Here is a 14,981-nt window from a genome sequence, read left to right as displayed (position 1 = left end):
ATTTTACTACACTTTCTTGTGATATATTTCAAGGAGTTGTTTTTTGCACAGTTTATATTTCTAAAAAATAACCCCCACCCCCCCCCCCCCCCCCCCCCCCGTTTCTTTCAATTTTGTATTTTGATCATTGTTTGACCAAATAACTTGACTTTAGGAACTACTCTCTCCGTCCCATAATGTAAGACGTTTTTTGACACTACAGTAGTGCCAAAAAACGTCCTATATTATGGGACAGAGGGAGTATTTTTTAGTTTCTTCATTTATTTTTATTTTTTTAACACAAGAAGGCGCCAAGCGCCAAGATATCATTCATCTCAAAAGCATAGTACAACGTGTATTACATATCCCTGGAGTTGAAAGTTATGAAGATAAAGCAAAGTTGGGCAAAGAGAATTGCTTTGAGAGGAATGAGTACAGCTAAGGACAGAGTCTACTCTTGAGTTGAGAACCTGATGAGCACAATCATGAGCTATTCCATTGATGTTCCTGTTAATATGGTAAACAGCAGTCTGGATAGAAAAAGTGTCCTGAAGAAAATTGCTAATTGGAGTGCGACACATCCAGTTCTTGGCCAACAAGAGATTATCCGTGAAGTATTCTTTATATGCCAAGCATGTTATTATGCTTCTTCCAATTGATCTAGCACCAACACATCAAGATTCACAAACTACTTAACCAGTACAGAGTTTCAACTACTTTACTTATTTTTTTTATTTTTGTGTACTGTTATGTTGTAATGAACTAATTGACCAATACACAGTAGTACTATGAGTGAATCTATCTCTCTTTCTTTTTTTGCGATGGAGACTGAATTAAGGTATTCAACGTATGCTGTTGAAGACTGCATGAACAAGAAAATAAAGAAATCTACAAGGTCGGGTCGAGTGCAGGCTACGACATTGTGAATGTCATGTCTGTACTGCAAGGAAATTGAGCATGGAGCATGGAGCAGGCCAGCAGGGCATGGCTCAAAGGTCAAAACGTATAGAACTGAAACTGTGCTAAAAACACTGAACATCACAGCCAAACATTTTAATTTTGACAGCAGAAACGATCTAAGGCAGCATTTTTCCTTATGCGCACATATGCGGTCTCTGTTTTTGCTGGAGGACCAACTTATTGGACAAGTGTCAGAAATGGCAAGTCCAAGATCTGAAAAGTATCTTCGGTGTACTGAGGACAAGAAAAATCTCTATGACAGATCCAGAATAAGACTGGCGTTTAAGGAAAAAACAGTAATTTTCTCCAGTCAAATAAAGTTCAAACAAAATCTCACAACTCTTTTGCTCAAGAGCCGAGTCATAAAACTCTTTGAAGTTCAAACAAAAACTGACAACATTTTTTTGATTTGTCTCCTCCAAGAAAGAGCCAAGTCAGTCTAACCCAATTAGGCAACCATCTCCTCTGAGTTCAAACAAAAACTCTTTGAAGTTCAAACAAAAACTGACAACATTTTTTTTGATTTGTCAGCATTTTCCTTGCAATCCAGAAATCCAACTAAAGTTGATAACCATGACAAGTTATCGGTGGCGAATATCCAGACACCGGAATATAAAAGCGTATATGCATGAAGCAGGGGATACTTTTGAAAGTACTGAAAACATCAGAGGTGCTAAAGGGTCATGTTGCAACCCAACAATGAAGGTTGAAGTAGGCAACTGGGGCAGGGTATACAAGCATTGTCTGCTTCTGCTGCAAGTGGTGATGTGAGCAGAGCATTACCACAGTTTGATCACTAGCAAGACTCACAGTTAGGGGACTTCACAAAGAAACTCTGTAAAGTGCCAGAGCCTGCTGCTTCTTGTCCATCCAACTAGCTAGTACCTCGCATCACAGAGCAAAGCATTAGCCGAACCAATTCCAGAGTCACTACTCAGGCACGCAAATTGACTGATGTCTGCTGATCTTAGAGAATATACAAGAGTAAGAGTTTGCACACCTAAATCCGACAAGTTCCACTTCATGGGCCACGCTACATAAGAAAAGCAGGACAACCTACATACTACATAGAGGAGACATCTCAGCCTCAACCACTTCACATGGCACAGCTTACGTAGCGGAAGAACCTACATACTCCCTCCGTTTGGAATTACTTGTCAAAAAAAGGATGTATCTATAATCTGTTTCTGAGCTCGGGCTCAGATGATCCCGATATCTATAGCGTTGGTTCGCATCATGATTTGTGCGTCTTTATGTATTTCTTGGTCGTATATGGGGCTGGCGTTCGGGTTTACCAACTGCATTTATTGTCACGGCTGGCTGCAACGCCGTTGCAGGACAGATTGACGAGCGATGGCTCGTCATCTTATCTGAGCTAACGTCGTCCGGGCACAGATAGACATTAGATGGCCCACTACTAGTATATCTCTGCCACCCTGACGTGCAGTTAAATTCAAATGTTCACACGGCAATAAAACATTCTTACATGATCGGCGATACAGGTTCATATCATTACATATAGCCACAAAGTTCCTCAGTCGTAAAAAGTTTTTTATCAGCACACATTATTAAAGAAAACTGGATGCAATGCGCAAGCAACGCTCAACAGGTGCAGACTGTATGTTTAGCCTCAAAGGAAACAGGTAACCTCAACCGATGCAACCCAAAAATTGCACAACTCAGCTCTCGGCAAACCCAAGAGGCCTCTTACATGTATCCCGCCGATGCCCTTCTATGCCGCAGTTCTTGCATCTGCCGGGTTTCCGCGGCTTCTTTGGCTCATCCCCTCTCTCTGGGCATGTGCTCCTCTCGTGGCCCTCACGGCAGCAAATGCTGCAGAACCTGGTTCTCTTACTCAGCCCTTCGTACGGGGCCTTCTCCCTACTGTTCGTCGGCCTGCCAGCACCTCTACGCTTGTCTGGCGCCTCGAGGCACTGCAGGGCATTCGCATTTACAGAATTCGCAGCACTGTGGCATGGTTCAGCTCCATGATCAACCAAAGCAGGCTCGCCATTCGCAGCCTGACAGCCATTTCCATTTTGAATGAGACGATCCTCGAAAGCCAAACCGTCCCTTGTGACCGCCAGAGGTGCTCCAGAACGTAGAAGAGAATCCAGGCCAGCATGCATGTGCTCATAGCATGCTTGCGTCCCCCATTCGCACTACCTCCATGGCCTTAAAGTATAGCCTCGCGTGTCTGCATGTGAAAGACAAATTATGTGCTTTGTCCTTCTGGTACTGAACCAGGTGATCTGGGAGTATATCCCTTGCGTCTCTTGTCCACCGTTTAAGGATATGGTGCTTCGGAATCTCGTCCAAATGTAGAATCTCCATCACCTACAGCATCAAATGTTAAATGTTAATTGCCGATGTTCTCCCCCCCTAACTCAATTCTTGCACAACAATATGTCGACCCATCTCACCCTTAAGGCATGGCAGCAAAGCATCCCTGTGTGTTCAAACTGACCACACTCGCACGTGAATATTGATTTGTCATCGTTGATGGTCACCTCATATTCCACTCTGCTCCACTTCTCTCTCTTGGCTGCATTATTGTGTGTTGTGATGTATTTCTTCATCCTCTCAACTTCAGTAACGTTGTATGCCGTCCCTTCTAAAAGCAGCCGGCCAAATTCCTCAAACATATTCCTGGTATATATTTTGCTGGCATGCCGCTCAATCGCAAGGTTAGTCCGCCGGACGGCGCCTCCCTGCCAACAAGGAAATTTTCCAGGCGGTATTAGTCATTCCACGAGCACAATCTACCAAGCAGCAGCAAATTCATAGCAAAAAGATTCGTAATGGCAGAAAACTACTTACAATCATGGTCCTCTTTTCCTCATAGCTTTCGTCGCGTTCCCGGTCAAATTGAAGTCTCGTGTATTGCCGGACGAAAACATGCATTCGGCTCGCAGGCGGCATGTAAGATTTCAGCATGTGGTTTGCGCTCTCACTTTGCTGGGTACTTGTCATCTTCGCACAGAACACACCCCTGAAATATGGCTTTGCCCATTTTTTCCTTGTCTCATATATTTGTGTCATATAGCTATGAGACCTCAAGTTGTACTTGTCCAGCAGTGCCCCCCAAGCTGATTCAAATTCATCAACTTCAGGTTGGAACACCAACCAGTACACTGCCGCTTCTTATTATACATACAAGCAAACAGACACTCACCGAGCAACCGCATACTATCTCCTGCATGCTTTTTGTTCTCTCGGCGTTCAGCCTGCTTTTTCCATATCTTATCCCAAATCCAATTTCCCATGAATATAAGTTGTAGAAATCATACGCCTCTCCTAGCGAATCGAAACTAAGCCCTAGCTCAGGTCGCACCACGCTCTTGTCAGGTTGCTCAGCATATTTCCTTATCGACAGCTCTAGAGCGCTCATTCTTGATGGACATGGCATACGGTCAGGTGGCGCACTTCCAAGACGAAGCCTGCAAGGGATAAAAAAAACACAATGTATTCCAGTCTACAAATTCAGAAACAAATAGCGACTCTCCAAATCCATGCAAGCACAAATTGTTGGCCCAAAAAATCAGTCCACAGGATCTCCCTAACATGAACTAGCATTTTTCTATGTATTAATTCGGAAGCATATCGCACAAGCAACACCGTCCCTCATTCTTACCCCTCCACCCCCACGTACTGCACATCTTTGCTGTTATTTCTTCAGAACAATCACATGGAAGGTGATACTCATGAAACATTCATTTCCTCGCTTACTTATCAGTTCCAGTACGATAGGTGTACCAAATTATAGTTTACTAATTATGTAAAATATAGCAGAGTCATACCAACGTCGTATCACTGTCTAACATGTTACTGTTCTAACAGCTGAAAGCAGAGAAATGTACTGAATGGCTGCAGTTTTGAGACTCACCTTTTGGTCCAGCCCGGGGCCTCTGGATTAACCCTGCCCGTCGATTGGGCCGACCTCGTCGGAGACTCAACACGCCGTTGATGGGCACCCCCTTGGGCGTCAGTTAGCACACCGTCGCACAGGATATCAGCAATCCCAGAGTGGTCTTCTCCCCGTCCAAACTCCTGATTTGCACTGCCCTTCTCCAGAAGGTACGCGAGCGGGACCGGATCTGGGTTGTCAAGACTGTCAGCAAACTCCTCCCGCACCGGGAACCTGAGTAGACAACGGCGAATGTCCGGCATAAGATTAGTTCTATAGCCAGTTAGAAATTCAGCTTAGATCTGCAAGGTCACGAACCTGTCAACCGCATCCAGTAGGAACTCCATTCCTTCTGCGACCATCCGTGACTAGCTTTACGGTAGAGCACACGCGGTGGCGAACTCTTCCCCCTTTTGGGTTTCCACGGCGGCGGGGGGCCTCTAGAAGGAACCACGGTAAGAGGATAGTTTTTCTTGTGTTCTCTTTCGTTTTATTCAGCGCACGTGTGCGCCCCTGCCGGCCGACAGACGGCTCAGAAGCCAACCTCGTTTTGGACTCCTTATTCGATCCAGACCCAGAATGCGAGAGCTAACGTCCTGGTCCATGGCCTAGTAAGAAACCGACGTTCCTGGTCCACGGCCCACTCCGTGCCCCCAGAACGTCCGTCCGGAGGGGCTGGCCCCACTCCTTCACTCCTGTTTCCTACGTATTCGGGGGTTTTCTTCATTTAACGCGGATCGCACAGGCCCCACCAGCTGTAATTGTTCACATCCCAAGACACGGACGGACGACGTAGATTATAGGTGCAGCTGAGCCCGAGCTCCAAATCGACGCACTCGAACAACTAAAATACATCTAGATACATTCATTTCTTGGACGAGTAATTCCGAACGGAGGGAGTACTACATAGCATGATATTTTGAGCGTCGACCGCACTAAAAATAGAAGAACTTCCCCACACCAACTAGCCATGCCGAATTGAACCCTTAATACCTGCAGAAAAAACCAATGTCATCTCAGTAAAACAAATTGCTAATACTCTCTGACAGAAAGGCCAAAATTTGTATGATCCCCCAAAATAAAATTGAATTTCCCATAGGTAAAATTATACAAAAAATATCCAAACCGAATCATGCAGTGTTATTAGACAAACTAGCACTACAACCGGAGAACAGCAAAAGAGAATATTTAGTTTATACTGGCACCCTTTGTTGACAGATTTTAAAGATTCTTACTATATAACTACGTACGATCGTGTTAGTTGACTTGACGCCTATCATCTGAGGTAAAAAAAAACTGAACTTCCAAGATTTTCAACTCAGTCCGGATTTACTATTTGTGACGAGCCCATGTGAGAGGCTCGGAGTACAGCGCAAATTTTTTTGGTATCTCTACTCAAAGGTATGCTTTTTTCAAATATAAGAATCGATAATACACAGGAATTCCTTGACATTCAATCACTGAATATGGCCTTCCACCTCCCCTTATTAAATCAGGCCAGAGAGGAGGTCTGAGAGATTCAGAACAACACTGCCACACAGCAACTCAACGAATCTGGCTAGGGTTTTCTACTAGTACCAGGTAAAAATTAACAAGAGAAAAGAAGAAGGGAGTAGATTAGATGGAGAAGGAGAGTGTAGAAGGTTATGCAACTCACGATATCTTGATCGGGTGCAATATGCACGTATATATAAGTACAAAGGGTAGCCACGTCATCAACTATACATGAAAGGAGGAGGGCTTGTTGTACAAGAAATACACATATGTATCTACATCTCAACACCCCCCCCCCCCCCCCGCAGTCGAAGCGGCACCATGGTCGACGCAAAGACTGGATCGGAACTCCTCGAAAGACGCGGTAGACAAGCCCTTTGTCATGATGTCAGCAAATTGTTGAGACGTAGGGACATGTAGCACGCGTACATGACCAAGAGCTACCTGTTCCCGAACAAAATGGATATCAATCTCAATGTGCTTGGTGCATCGATGATGAACCGGGTTGGCGGAGAGGTACACCGCAGAAACATTGTCACAGTAGACAATCGTGGCCTTGTCAACCGGAGACAAGAGCTCATGCAGAAGCTGACGGAGCCAGGAACACTTGGCGACGACGTTGGCAACGGCGCGGTACTCCGCTTCATCACTGGAGCGGGAGACAACGGGCTGCCGCTTGGACAACCAGGAGATGAGTGATGGTCCAAGGTAGACGCAATAACCCGAGGTCGAGCGGCGCGTGTCAGGGCAGCCGGCCCAATCGGTGTCAGAATAAGCCGTCAGATCCAGAGAGGATGATGCCTGAAGTGACAAACCAAGATCCAAGGTGCCACGGATATAGCGCAAAATGTGCTTGACCGCGGTCCAGTGAGCATCACGAGGAGCATGCATATGGAGGCACACCTGCTGCACAGCGTACTGGAGCTCCGGACGAGTAAGAGTGAGGTACTGAAGAGCACCAACAATCGACCTGTAGAACGGAGCATCTGAAGCAGGAGAACCATCTGTGGCAGAAAGCTTGGCCTTCGTATCGACAGGTGTGGCAGCCGGTTTGCAGTTAAGCATCCCGGCACGGTCCAGAAGCTCATGAGCATGCTTCCGCTGATGAAGAAAGAAGCCATCCGCTCGACGAATAACCTCGATCTCGAGGAAATAGTGCAGAGGACCTAAGTCCTTAATGGCAAACTCAGCACGAAGACGATCAGTGAGCTGTCGAAGAAGGGCAGTCGAGCATGCTGTCAAGATGATGTCATCGACATAGAGCAGCAGGAAAGCTGTAGCATCACCCTGGTGGTAGACAAACAATGAAGCATCGGAGCGAGTGGAGCGAAAACCAAGCTGAGTGAGAAACGCTGCGATGCGCTGGTACCACGCGCGAGGAGCTTGCTTGAGCCCGTACAAGGACCGAGAGATCAAGCACACATGATCCGGAGAAGACTCATCGACGAACCCAGTCGGCTGCTGACAGAACACCTGTTCCTCAAGATGACCATGAAGAAAGGCATTGGAAACATCCATCTGGTGCACAGGCCAGGAGCGAGAAACCGCCAACTGAAGAACAGTCCGAATCGTGCCGGGTTTGACAACGGGGGCGAAAGTGTCGGTGAAGTCAACACCTGCTCGTTGACGAAAACCCCGAACAACCCAACGAGCCTTGTGTCGGTCAAGAGTGCCATCCGGATGAAACTTGTGCTTGAATGCCCACTTCCCGGTAATGATGTTGGCCCGAGGAGGACGGGGAACATGCTGCCAAGTGTGATTGCATTGCAATGCGTCAAATTTCTCCTTCATCGCGGTGAACCACATACGATCCGTTGGAGCTTGTTGTCGGTGAAGAGGCCGACGATCTTGTTCCACACCGTGCATGCATTATCCTTGTCGCGAACGACGGTGTGGAAGATGTCCTTGGACACGGTGAGGAAGAGCCACCTGATGATGGTGGCGTCGATCGCCAGCCAGTCGGCGTCACGGTTCAGGACGAAGAGGTTGGCGGTGCCGTCGATGTGGTCCTGCAGGTTATACTCACGAAAGAGGAGATTGAAGTATGTCTTCCAAGCATAAAAATTTGCCTCTTTGTGGGAGAGGATGACCGGAACGCGACGTTCGATGGGAACATCACGGATGTAGGCAGGATCGGGAAGAGTGGCGGCGGAGGAGCCGGCGGAAGAGTCGAAGGGATTCGGCGGCTTCACGACCGGAGGAGTGGACGCATCAGACCGGTCGGAGAGGTTGGATCCCGACATGGCAGCAGCTAGGGTTAGGTGCGGCCGGGGCGGGTTAGGGTTTGTAGTGGCTAGGGTTTAGGGGTTCGGCGGCTAGCGGCGGGAGAGAAGCTGGCGGGAGCGGCTGGGGCGGGTTAGGGTTTGTGGTTCGGCGGCTAGCGGCGGGAGAGAAGCGGGCGGGCGAGGTGAGAGGCGATCGTGGGGGCACGCGGGCGAGCGAGACGCGAGGCGGGAGCGGGGCGGGAGCGGAAGTAGTGGGGAAGCAGGCTACGGCAGCGGCAGGGAGAAGCTACGCAGGTGTGGCCTGTGTGGAAGGTGGCACGGCGGCGGCGAGTAGTCGGCGACGCGGGCGTGCGAGGGGACTAGCGGCGGCGGCTGGGAAGCGGCGGCGACGCGGCTAGGGTAGAGGATCGGAGGAAGGCTGATACCATGTAGAAGGTTATGCAACTCACAATATCTTGATCGGGTGCAATATGCACGATATATATAAGTACAAAGGATAGTCACATCCTCAACTATACATGGAAGGAGTAGGGCTTGTTGTACAAGAAATACACATATGTATCTACATCTCAACAGAGAGGAAGGATTAGGGGTTGCCAGACCTCGAATCGCCGGAGACGGGGCGGCGGTGGTCGCCGGCGGCTCCGCTCCTGCTTTCTCCCGTCCGCAGCTGAGAGTGGGAGACTTTTTTTTTTGAGAATCCTGAGAGTGGGAGACTGTGGAGTTAGGAACGACCGAACAAGAGGTTGCAGCCTAGCCTACCTTGTAATGCTGGCCCATCCAAGCCCAGCCCAATCTGTCAATTAGAAAAAGCCCTATCACTAATCTTCTTACTCGTGCCACCCCTCAAAAAAAATGTCTTGCCTAAAAAAACAATGTTCTTACTCACACTTAAAAAAAGGCCAGTCTTCTTGCTCTTAAGTACCTCAGAGAAAAACAATATTCTCATAAAAAACCATGGAGATTTTTTATAAATACGGATGACTATGTGCAAGTTTCTCGGAAAAAATCTAGGTGTCACATGATTTTCTCCTCGGTAGAGTAGCTATGGAAAACCATAGTTTTTTTAGGCAAGACTTTTTTCCGTGAGATAATTTCTTTTTTTTGTGAGATAATTTCATTTTTAAAAACCATGCTTTTTAGGAAAACCATGATATTTGGTAAAGCATAAATATTTTCTTTCCAATTTTTATTTTGTGATACCTGACTTTGAAAGAAAAAAATATGAATATCCTTATTTTTTAAGTTTTCTATTTTTTATTTTACTACACTTTCTTGTAATATTTCAAGGAGTGGCTTTTACACAATTTATATTTCTCAAAATTATCCCCGCCCCCCACCTCCCCATGTTTCTTTCAAACTTGTCAATTTATAAATCCTATTTTGAACATTGATTGACCAAATAACTTGACTCTCGGAACCACTTTTTGTTCCTTTATATATCTGACATGACAAGCATGTTATTATGCTTCTTCCAGTTCGTATACCAGCAACACAGCAAGGTTCACAAACTACTTAATCAATACAGAGATTCAACCACTTTTCTTAGATTGTTGTTTTTTGTGCAGTACTATGTTATAATGAACTAATTGACCAATACACAGTAGTACTATGAGCCAATTGAACCTCTCTCTTTTTTTGCGATGGAGACAGAATCGAGCTATTCAACGTATGTTGAAGACTGCATGAACAAGGAAAAAAAAAGTAATCTACAAGGTCAGGTCAAGTGCAGTACACAACATTGTGAGTGTGATCTGCAAGAAAATGGAGCATGAAGTAGGGCCTGATTCATAAGTCAAAACGTATGGAACTGAAACTGTGCTAAAAAAAAACGAACATCACAACCAAACGTTTTGACTTTGACAGGAGCATTTTCCTTATGCGCATGTAGCCCGACGCGCCAAGGTGCAGTCGGAAGCAAAATGTCGCCATGGCAGTCACCGGTTGGCAGTCGCCATGGCTGCAGTGATCTTTTGCTTTTCCTGGATAACTGACTTTGATGGGCGAGTGCCGAGAACGGCAAGGCCAAGATCTGAAAAATATCTTCAGCGTAATGCAGGACAATAAAAATCTCCTAGCAGATCCAGAATAGGACAAGCATTTAACAAAAAGATCAGTAATTTTTTCCAGTCAAACGAAGTTCAAACAAAAACTCACAACACTATTTTGATTAAGAGCCAAGCCACAAAACTCTTTGAAGTTAAAACAAAAACTGACAACATTTTTCTGATTTGTCTCCAAGAAAGACCCAACTAGGGAAACATCAGTTAGACCACTAGCAACTGGGCATATACAACTGGGGCTCTAGCTAGGCAGTAAAACAGAGCATATACAGGCATTGTCTGCCTCTGCTGCAAGTGTAGATGTGAGCAGCATTATCACAGTTGGATCACTAGCAAGACTCACAGTTAGGGACTTCACAAAGAAACTCTGTAAAGGCCAGAGCCTACTGCTCATTGTCCGTCCACCTTGCTAGTACCTCGCATCACAAGGCAAAGCATTAACAGGACCAACTCCGCGAGTCACTAACCAGGCACACAAATCGACTAATGCCTGCTGATCTTAGATACTAATATATATATAAGATTTCAGATGATTAAACCCGATAGGTTCACGTCACAGCCCGCGGTACCTAAAAGTAGAACAACCTACATACCACATAGAGGAGACATCTCAGCATCGACCACGGCATACATACTAGATGATCCAACAGACTACATGGTGGGACAGTTTAAGCGTCGACCACACCATACAAAATAGAAGAACTTCACTGCACCAACTAGCCATGTTTGCATCTCAACAAAATAGAAGAACTTCCGTATGCCAACTAGCCATGGCTGCGTCTCAGCAACCCGAATTTAACTCTCAGTACCTGCAGAACAATCAATATCATCTCAGTAAAAACAAATTGGTAATGCTCTCTCACAGAAAAGCCAAATTATGTATGATCCCCAGAAATAAGCATTAACTTTGTCATAGTGCAAATTATATGAAAAATATCCAGAGCTGAATCATCCCAGCACTGTTAGACAAAGTGATACTATAAGAGAACATTTACTTTGTGTGCTACATAACTATGTACGGTTGCAGTAGAACATAAAAGATCAGTGACAATATGCCTATCATCTGAGGCAAAAAAATGTCTGGGATCTCTACTCAAAGGCATGCTTTTTGGAAATCTAAGAATTGCCATGGCACCATCTTGTAAATTGGGAAAGCAGAAAAAAAACATATACGGGAAGATAAAATTACCTAAATTGTTCGACCAAGATAGTATGTTAGCAGATCTGGTCCGATCACAATTAGTTCCAGATTCGCCCCTTCCCGGCCGACTGCCCTGCCTTGCTACAAGCAAAAGAAGCGCAAACCAAACGAAAATTGAAAGAAAAGTTGAGCCAAGGATAGTAAATGTTGCTGGGTCCAAAAAAGAATTGTTTGCTTACATGTTCAAAAAAAATTCATTTATCCAGAATTATTTTCGAGCGAGTTTGTACCAGTTATGACCATAATGCCAAAATAAAATATGCGCAGATTGGAAAACCTAAGTTCCAAAACAAGCATTACATGGTACTATGTGAAATTAATGAACTAGTACTACTCCTCGATAAAAACTAGAGTACATGGTACTATGAATTGGCGATAACTATCAAGATTGATCAAGATAAATTTTAATCTTACAAGGCAAAACACTGAATGAAAAAACTTAACAAGCTTTAAGACCCTCTGAGCAGATGGTTTCGTTTCAATTGTTTGAGACCCTCTGATGACAAGATCATTGCAAGCACATAATCATAGTTAGGATTTAGCAATGGCCAGGCATCAAAGCAATAGTTATATTCCTGTTCTAGCTTTAATGTAGCCTAGTAATAATAAGAATTTAGATCACCATAAAATCACCAGACCAACAAAAAACAAACAGCACAATGTATTTATATATATCCTTACTCAAAGGAACAATATTACCGCAACCAAGTGCCTAAAGCAACTGCATTGAATCTGAGTGAAACATACTAATTGGGCTTTCTTATTTGTACAATGTAAACAGGGAGGTATTACCTGCAGTATAGAAATTTGTGTAGGGATAAAACGGGTCGTAACATATGTTGTTTCTTTTAACAATATGTTTGAGCTGCATCGAGTCAAGTTGGAGCGTGAAGTTGCCGGTCATCGAAGTGAGAACAATCACATTTGTGTCCTCATCATACCCGACGATACGTACAGAATTCATTCTCCTTGGAAACATCCCCTCCAGTGGAATGGTTTTCTTCAGCAACACCCATCCAACGACACCATCGGAGTTAGATTTCCTCTCCCACAATTGGATGGTCAAGTCCAACAAAACAGCAAGGCCAAGTCCACCACCCTCCATCCGTAAGATCTGAAAACACCCGTCGGTAACATAGTAGAATGCCGGCTTCTCGATCACATCAAGGCTCTGACATTCCAAATCAAACACAAGGATATCACCTCCAGAAATCAGCCAGCAAAGTGCATTACCAACCAGGATGCTGGGCCTTAACAGAGAAATTATACGTGATACCGCGGTCGAGAAAACACCTCCCCAAACACCAGACACCGAGTCATAGACAGAACAAAATGCCTGTGTATTGTATCCACCGCAGCAGAGCAAAACCAATTTAAACGGGCTCAAGAAGCAGTCTCCATGGACATGCCCATCTTCGGCATCAGCACACAACACTGCGGCACGCCACATACAGAAATTCCCCGTGAAGGCGTCATCGAGCCCGGGTGGAAAATCCACGCTGTGCTGTCGGCCAGTGAGGGGATCCCACACGAAGGTCTTGCGATCCTGCTTGTTGACCAGAACAGCGAGGCCGTGGCGGCAGCCCATGTATTCTCGATGGTCGCTGTAGGGCGTGCTGCTCTTGGGCATGGAGAAGCAGGAGGCAGTGATACGGTCCGGCGAGTCCATGACGGGAGCAAAGCGGTTGGCATACCCTTCAAAGAAGCCGAGGAGAGGAGGCTTGCGGTGGTGCTTGCGGAAGCGTTTGAGGAACTCGGGGTCGGAGAGGATGCCGAGCCAGCGCTTGCACACGACAGATGCGCGGGGGAGCGAGGACGGATTGGGAGGGAGGCGGACGAGGATCTCAGCGAGGAGATTGTCGTTGCCGAGCACCTTGCACACGGCACGCCACTGCTTCCTACCGTACACACGCGGCGAGCTGGAAACGGGGTCGGCCCTAAGACGAAAATAAAATGTTAATCAATCTTCTGGTTTCTGAAATGATGCAGCACACAAAGCAGACATATGTACATCCATCCGGCCAGCATTGCACACACAGAGTAAGCAGTGCACTGCACAAAATGAAAGAACATCGGGCGGGACCTTACCACTGGAGTTGGGGAACCTCAGCGGGATCCATCAGCCCTCCTCTCTCTGCACTGCTGCAATCCAGAAATCCAACTAAGGTTAATAAGCATGACAACAAGTTATCAGTCACGAATATCATGCAAGTGTATAAGCATCAAGCAGGAGATACTTTCCAAAACACTGAAAACATTCTTAGTTTCTTTGATTTGAGTAGGCGACTCGGGCTAGGCGCGTTCTCTACACTAGGCAGTAAAACATTCTTAGCATTGTGCTCTTAGCTATCGGCGACGAGTATCCAGACACCGAAACATGAAGCAGGAGATGCTTTTCAGATGAGATTACTGGAAAAACATCAGAGTTGCTAAAGTAAAGGGTCATGTGGCAAGCAGCAACCCCAGCAATGAAGGTTGAGACATCGTCTGCCGCTGCTGCACGTGGTTATGCGAAAGGCATTAACCGAAGGTTAGATCACTAGCAAGACTTGAGAAAGAAACCGTGTAAAAGTGCCGGAGCCTACTGCCTCTTGCCCATCCACCTTGCAACTCGCAAGCACCTCGCATCACAGGGCCACTGATCAGGCACGCAAATTGACCAATGTCTGCTGATCTTGGACGATACACAAGAGTAAGAGGAGAGCTCTCAGCCCTCAACCGCTTCACATACGCACAGAGCAAGTGGTGCGATGTGCAAAATGAAGAGGGGGGCAGGCAGGGCATCGGCGGGATCTTACCCTCGGCCTTGGGGAACCTCGGCGGGGTCCATCAGCAGCGCCATCTCCTTCCTCTCTCCGCCGCTGCGGCGGGGGAGGAATGTTAGGGTTTGATTGGGAGGGGAAATCTGGCTAGGGTTTTCTGCTAGGAGGGGGAAAAATACGAAGAAAAGAAACAGGAATAGCTAGGAGTAGATTAGATGGAGAAGGAGCGGAAGGAGAAGGGGTGGGCTGACCTCGATCGGATCCGATCACCGGGGACGGCGACGGGGCGGCGGGGTGAGGTCGCCGGCGGCGGCTCCGCTCCCCCTTTCTGTCCTTCCGACCGCCAGCTGCTGAGAGGAGTGGAGAGTGGGGACTGAGGAGTGAGGGGGG

General features: G+C 46.4%; 2 protein-coding genes across 7 annotated transcripts; both read right to left on the bottom strand.

Moving 5' to 3' along the window:
- Positions 1–2,458: 2,458 nt before the first annotated feature.
- Positions 2,459–5,331, bottom strand: LOC123142932 (protein FAR1-RELATED SEQUENCE 5). Of its 6 annotated transcripts, none has more exons than XM_044561645.1 (6): positions 5,165–5,331; positions 4,826–5,080; positions 4,115–4,379; positions 3,760–4,028; positions 3,358–3,650; positions 2,459–3,276 (listed from the first exon to the last, which is right to left on the bottom strand). In XM_044561645.1, the coding sequence occupies exons 3-6, from the start codon at positions 4,203–4,205 to the stop codon at positions 3,273–3,275; spliced, it is 657 nt and encodes a 218-aa protein (XP_044417580.1). In that variant the 5' UTR covers positions 4,206–4,379; positions 4,826–5,080; positions 5,165–5,331; the 3' UTR covers positions 2,459–3,272. The 6 variants fall into 6 exon arrangements, 4 of the variants coding, with proteins under 4 accessions (XP_044417580.1, XP_044417579.1, XP_044417583.1 ...); XM_044561644.1 differs by having other exon boundaries at positions 3,363–3,650; XR_006470635.1 differs by having other exon boundaries at positions 2,459–3,650.
- Positions 5,332–11,087: 5,756 nt separating this feature from the next.
- On the bottom strand, positions 11,088–14,981 carry LOC123142931 (uncharacterized). Its single transcript, XM_044561643.1, has 6 exons — positions 14,843–14,981; positions 14,628–14,690; positions 13,918–13,971; positions 12,622–13,766; positions 11,818–11,910; positions 11,088–11,437 (listed from the first exon to the last, which is right to left on the bottom strand). Exons 2-6 carry the CDS (start codon positions 14,669–14,671, stop codon positions 11,424–11,426), a joined length of 1,350 nt encoding a protein of 449 aa, XP_044417578.1. The 5' UTR covers positions 14,672–14,690; positions 14,843–14,981; the 3' UTR covers positions 11,088–11,423.

This window comes from Triticum aestivum, chromosome 6D, assembly GCF_018294505.1.
Source record: "Triticum aestivum cultivar Chinese Spring chromosome 6D, IWGSC CS RefSeq v2.1, whole genome shotgun sequence".
Taxonomy (NCBI): domain Eukaryota; kingdom Viridiplantae; phylum Streptophyta; class Magnoliopsida; order Poales; family Poaceae; genus Triticum; species Triticum aestivum.
The sequence above is the reverse complement of the archived record's forward strand: the minus strand, read 5'-3'. Positions and strand labels throughout refer to the sequence as shown.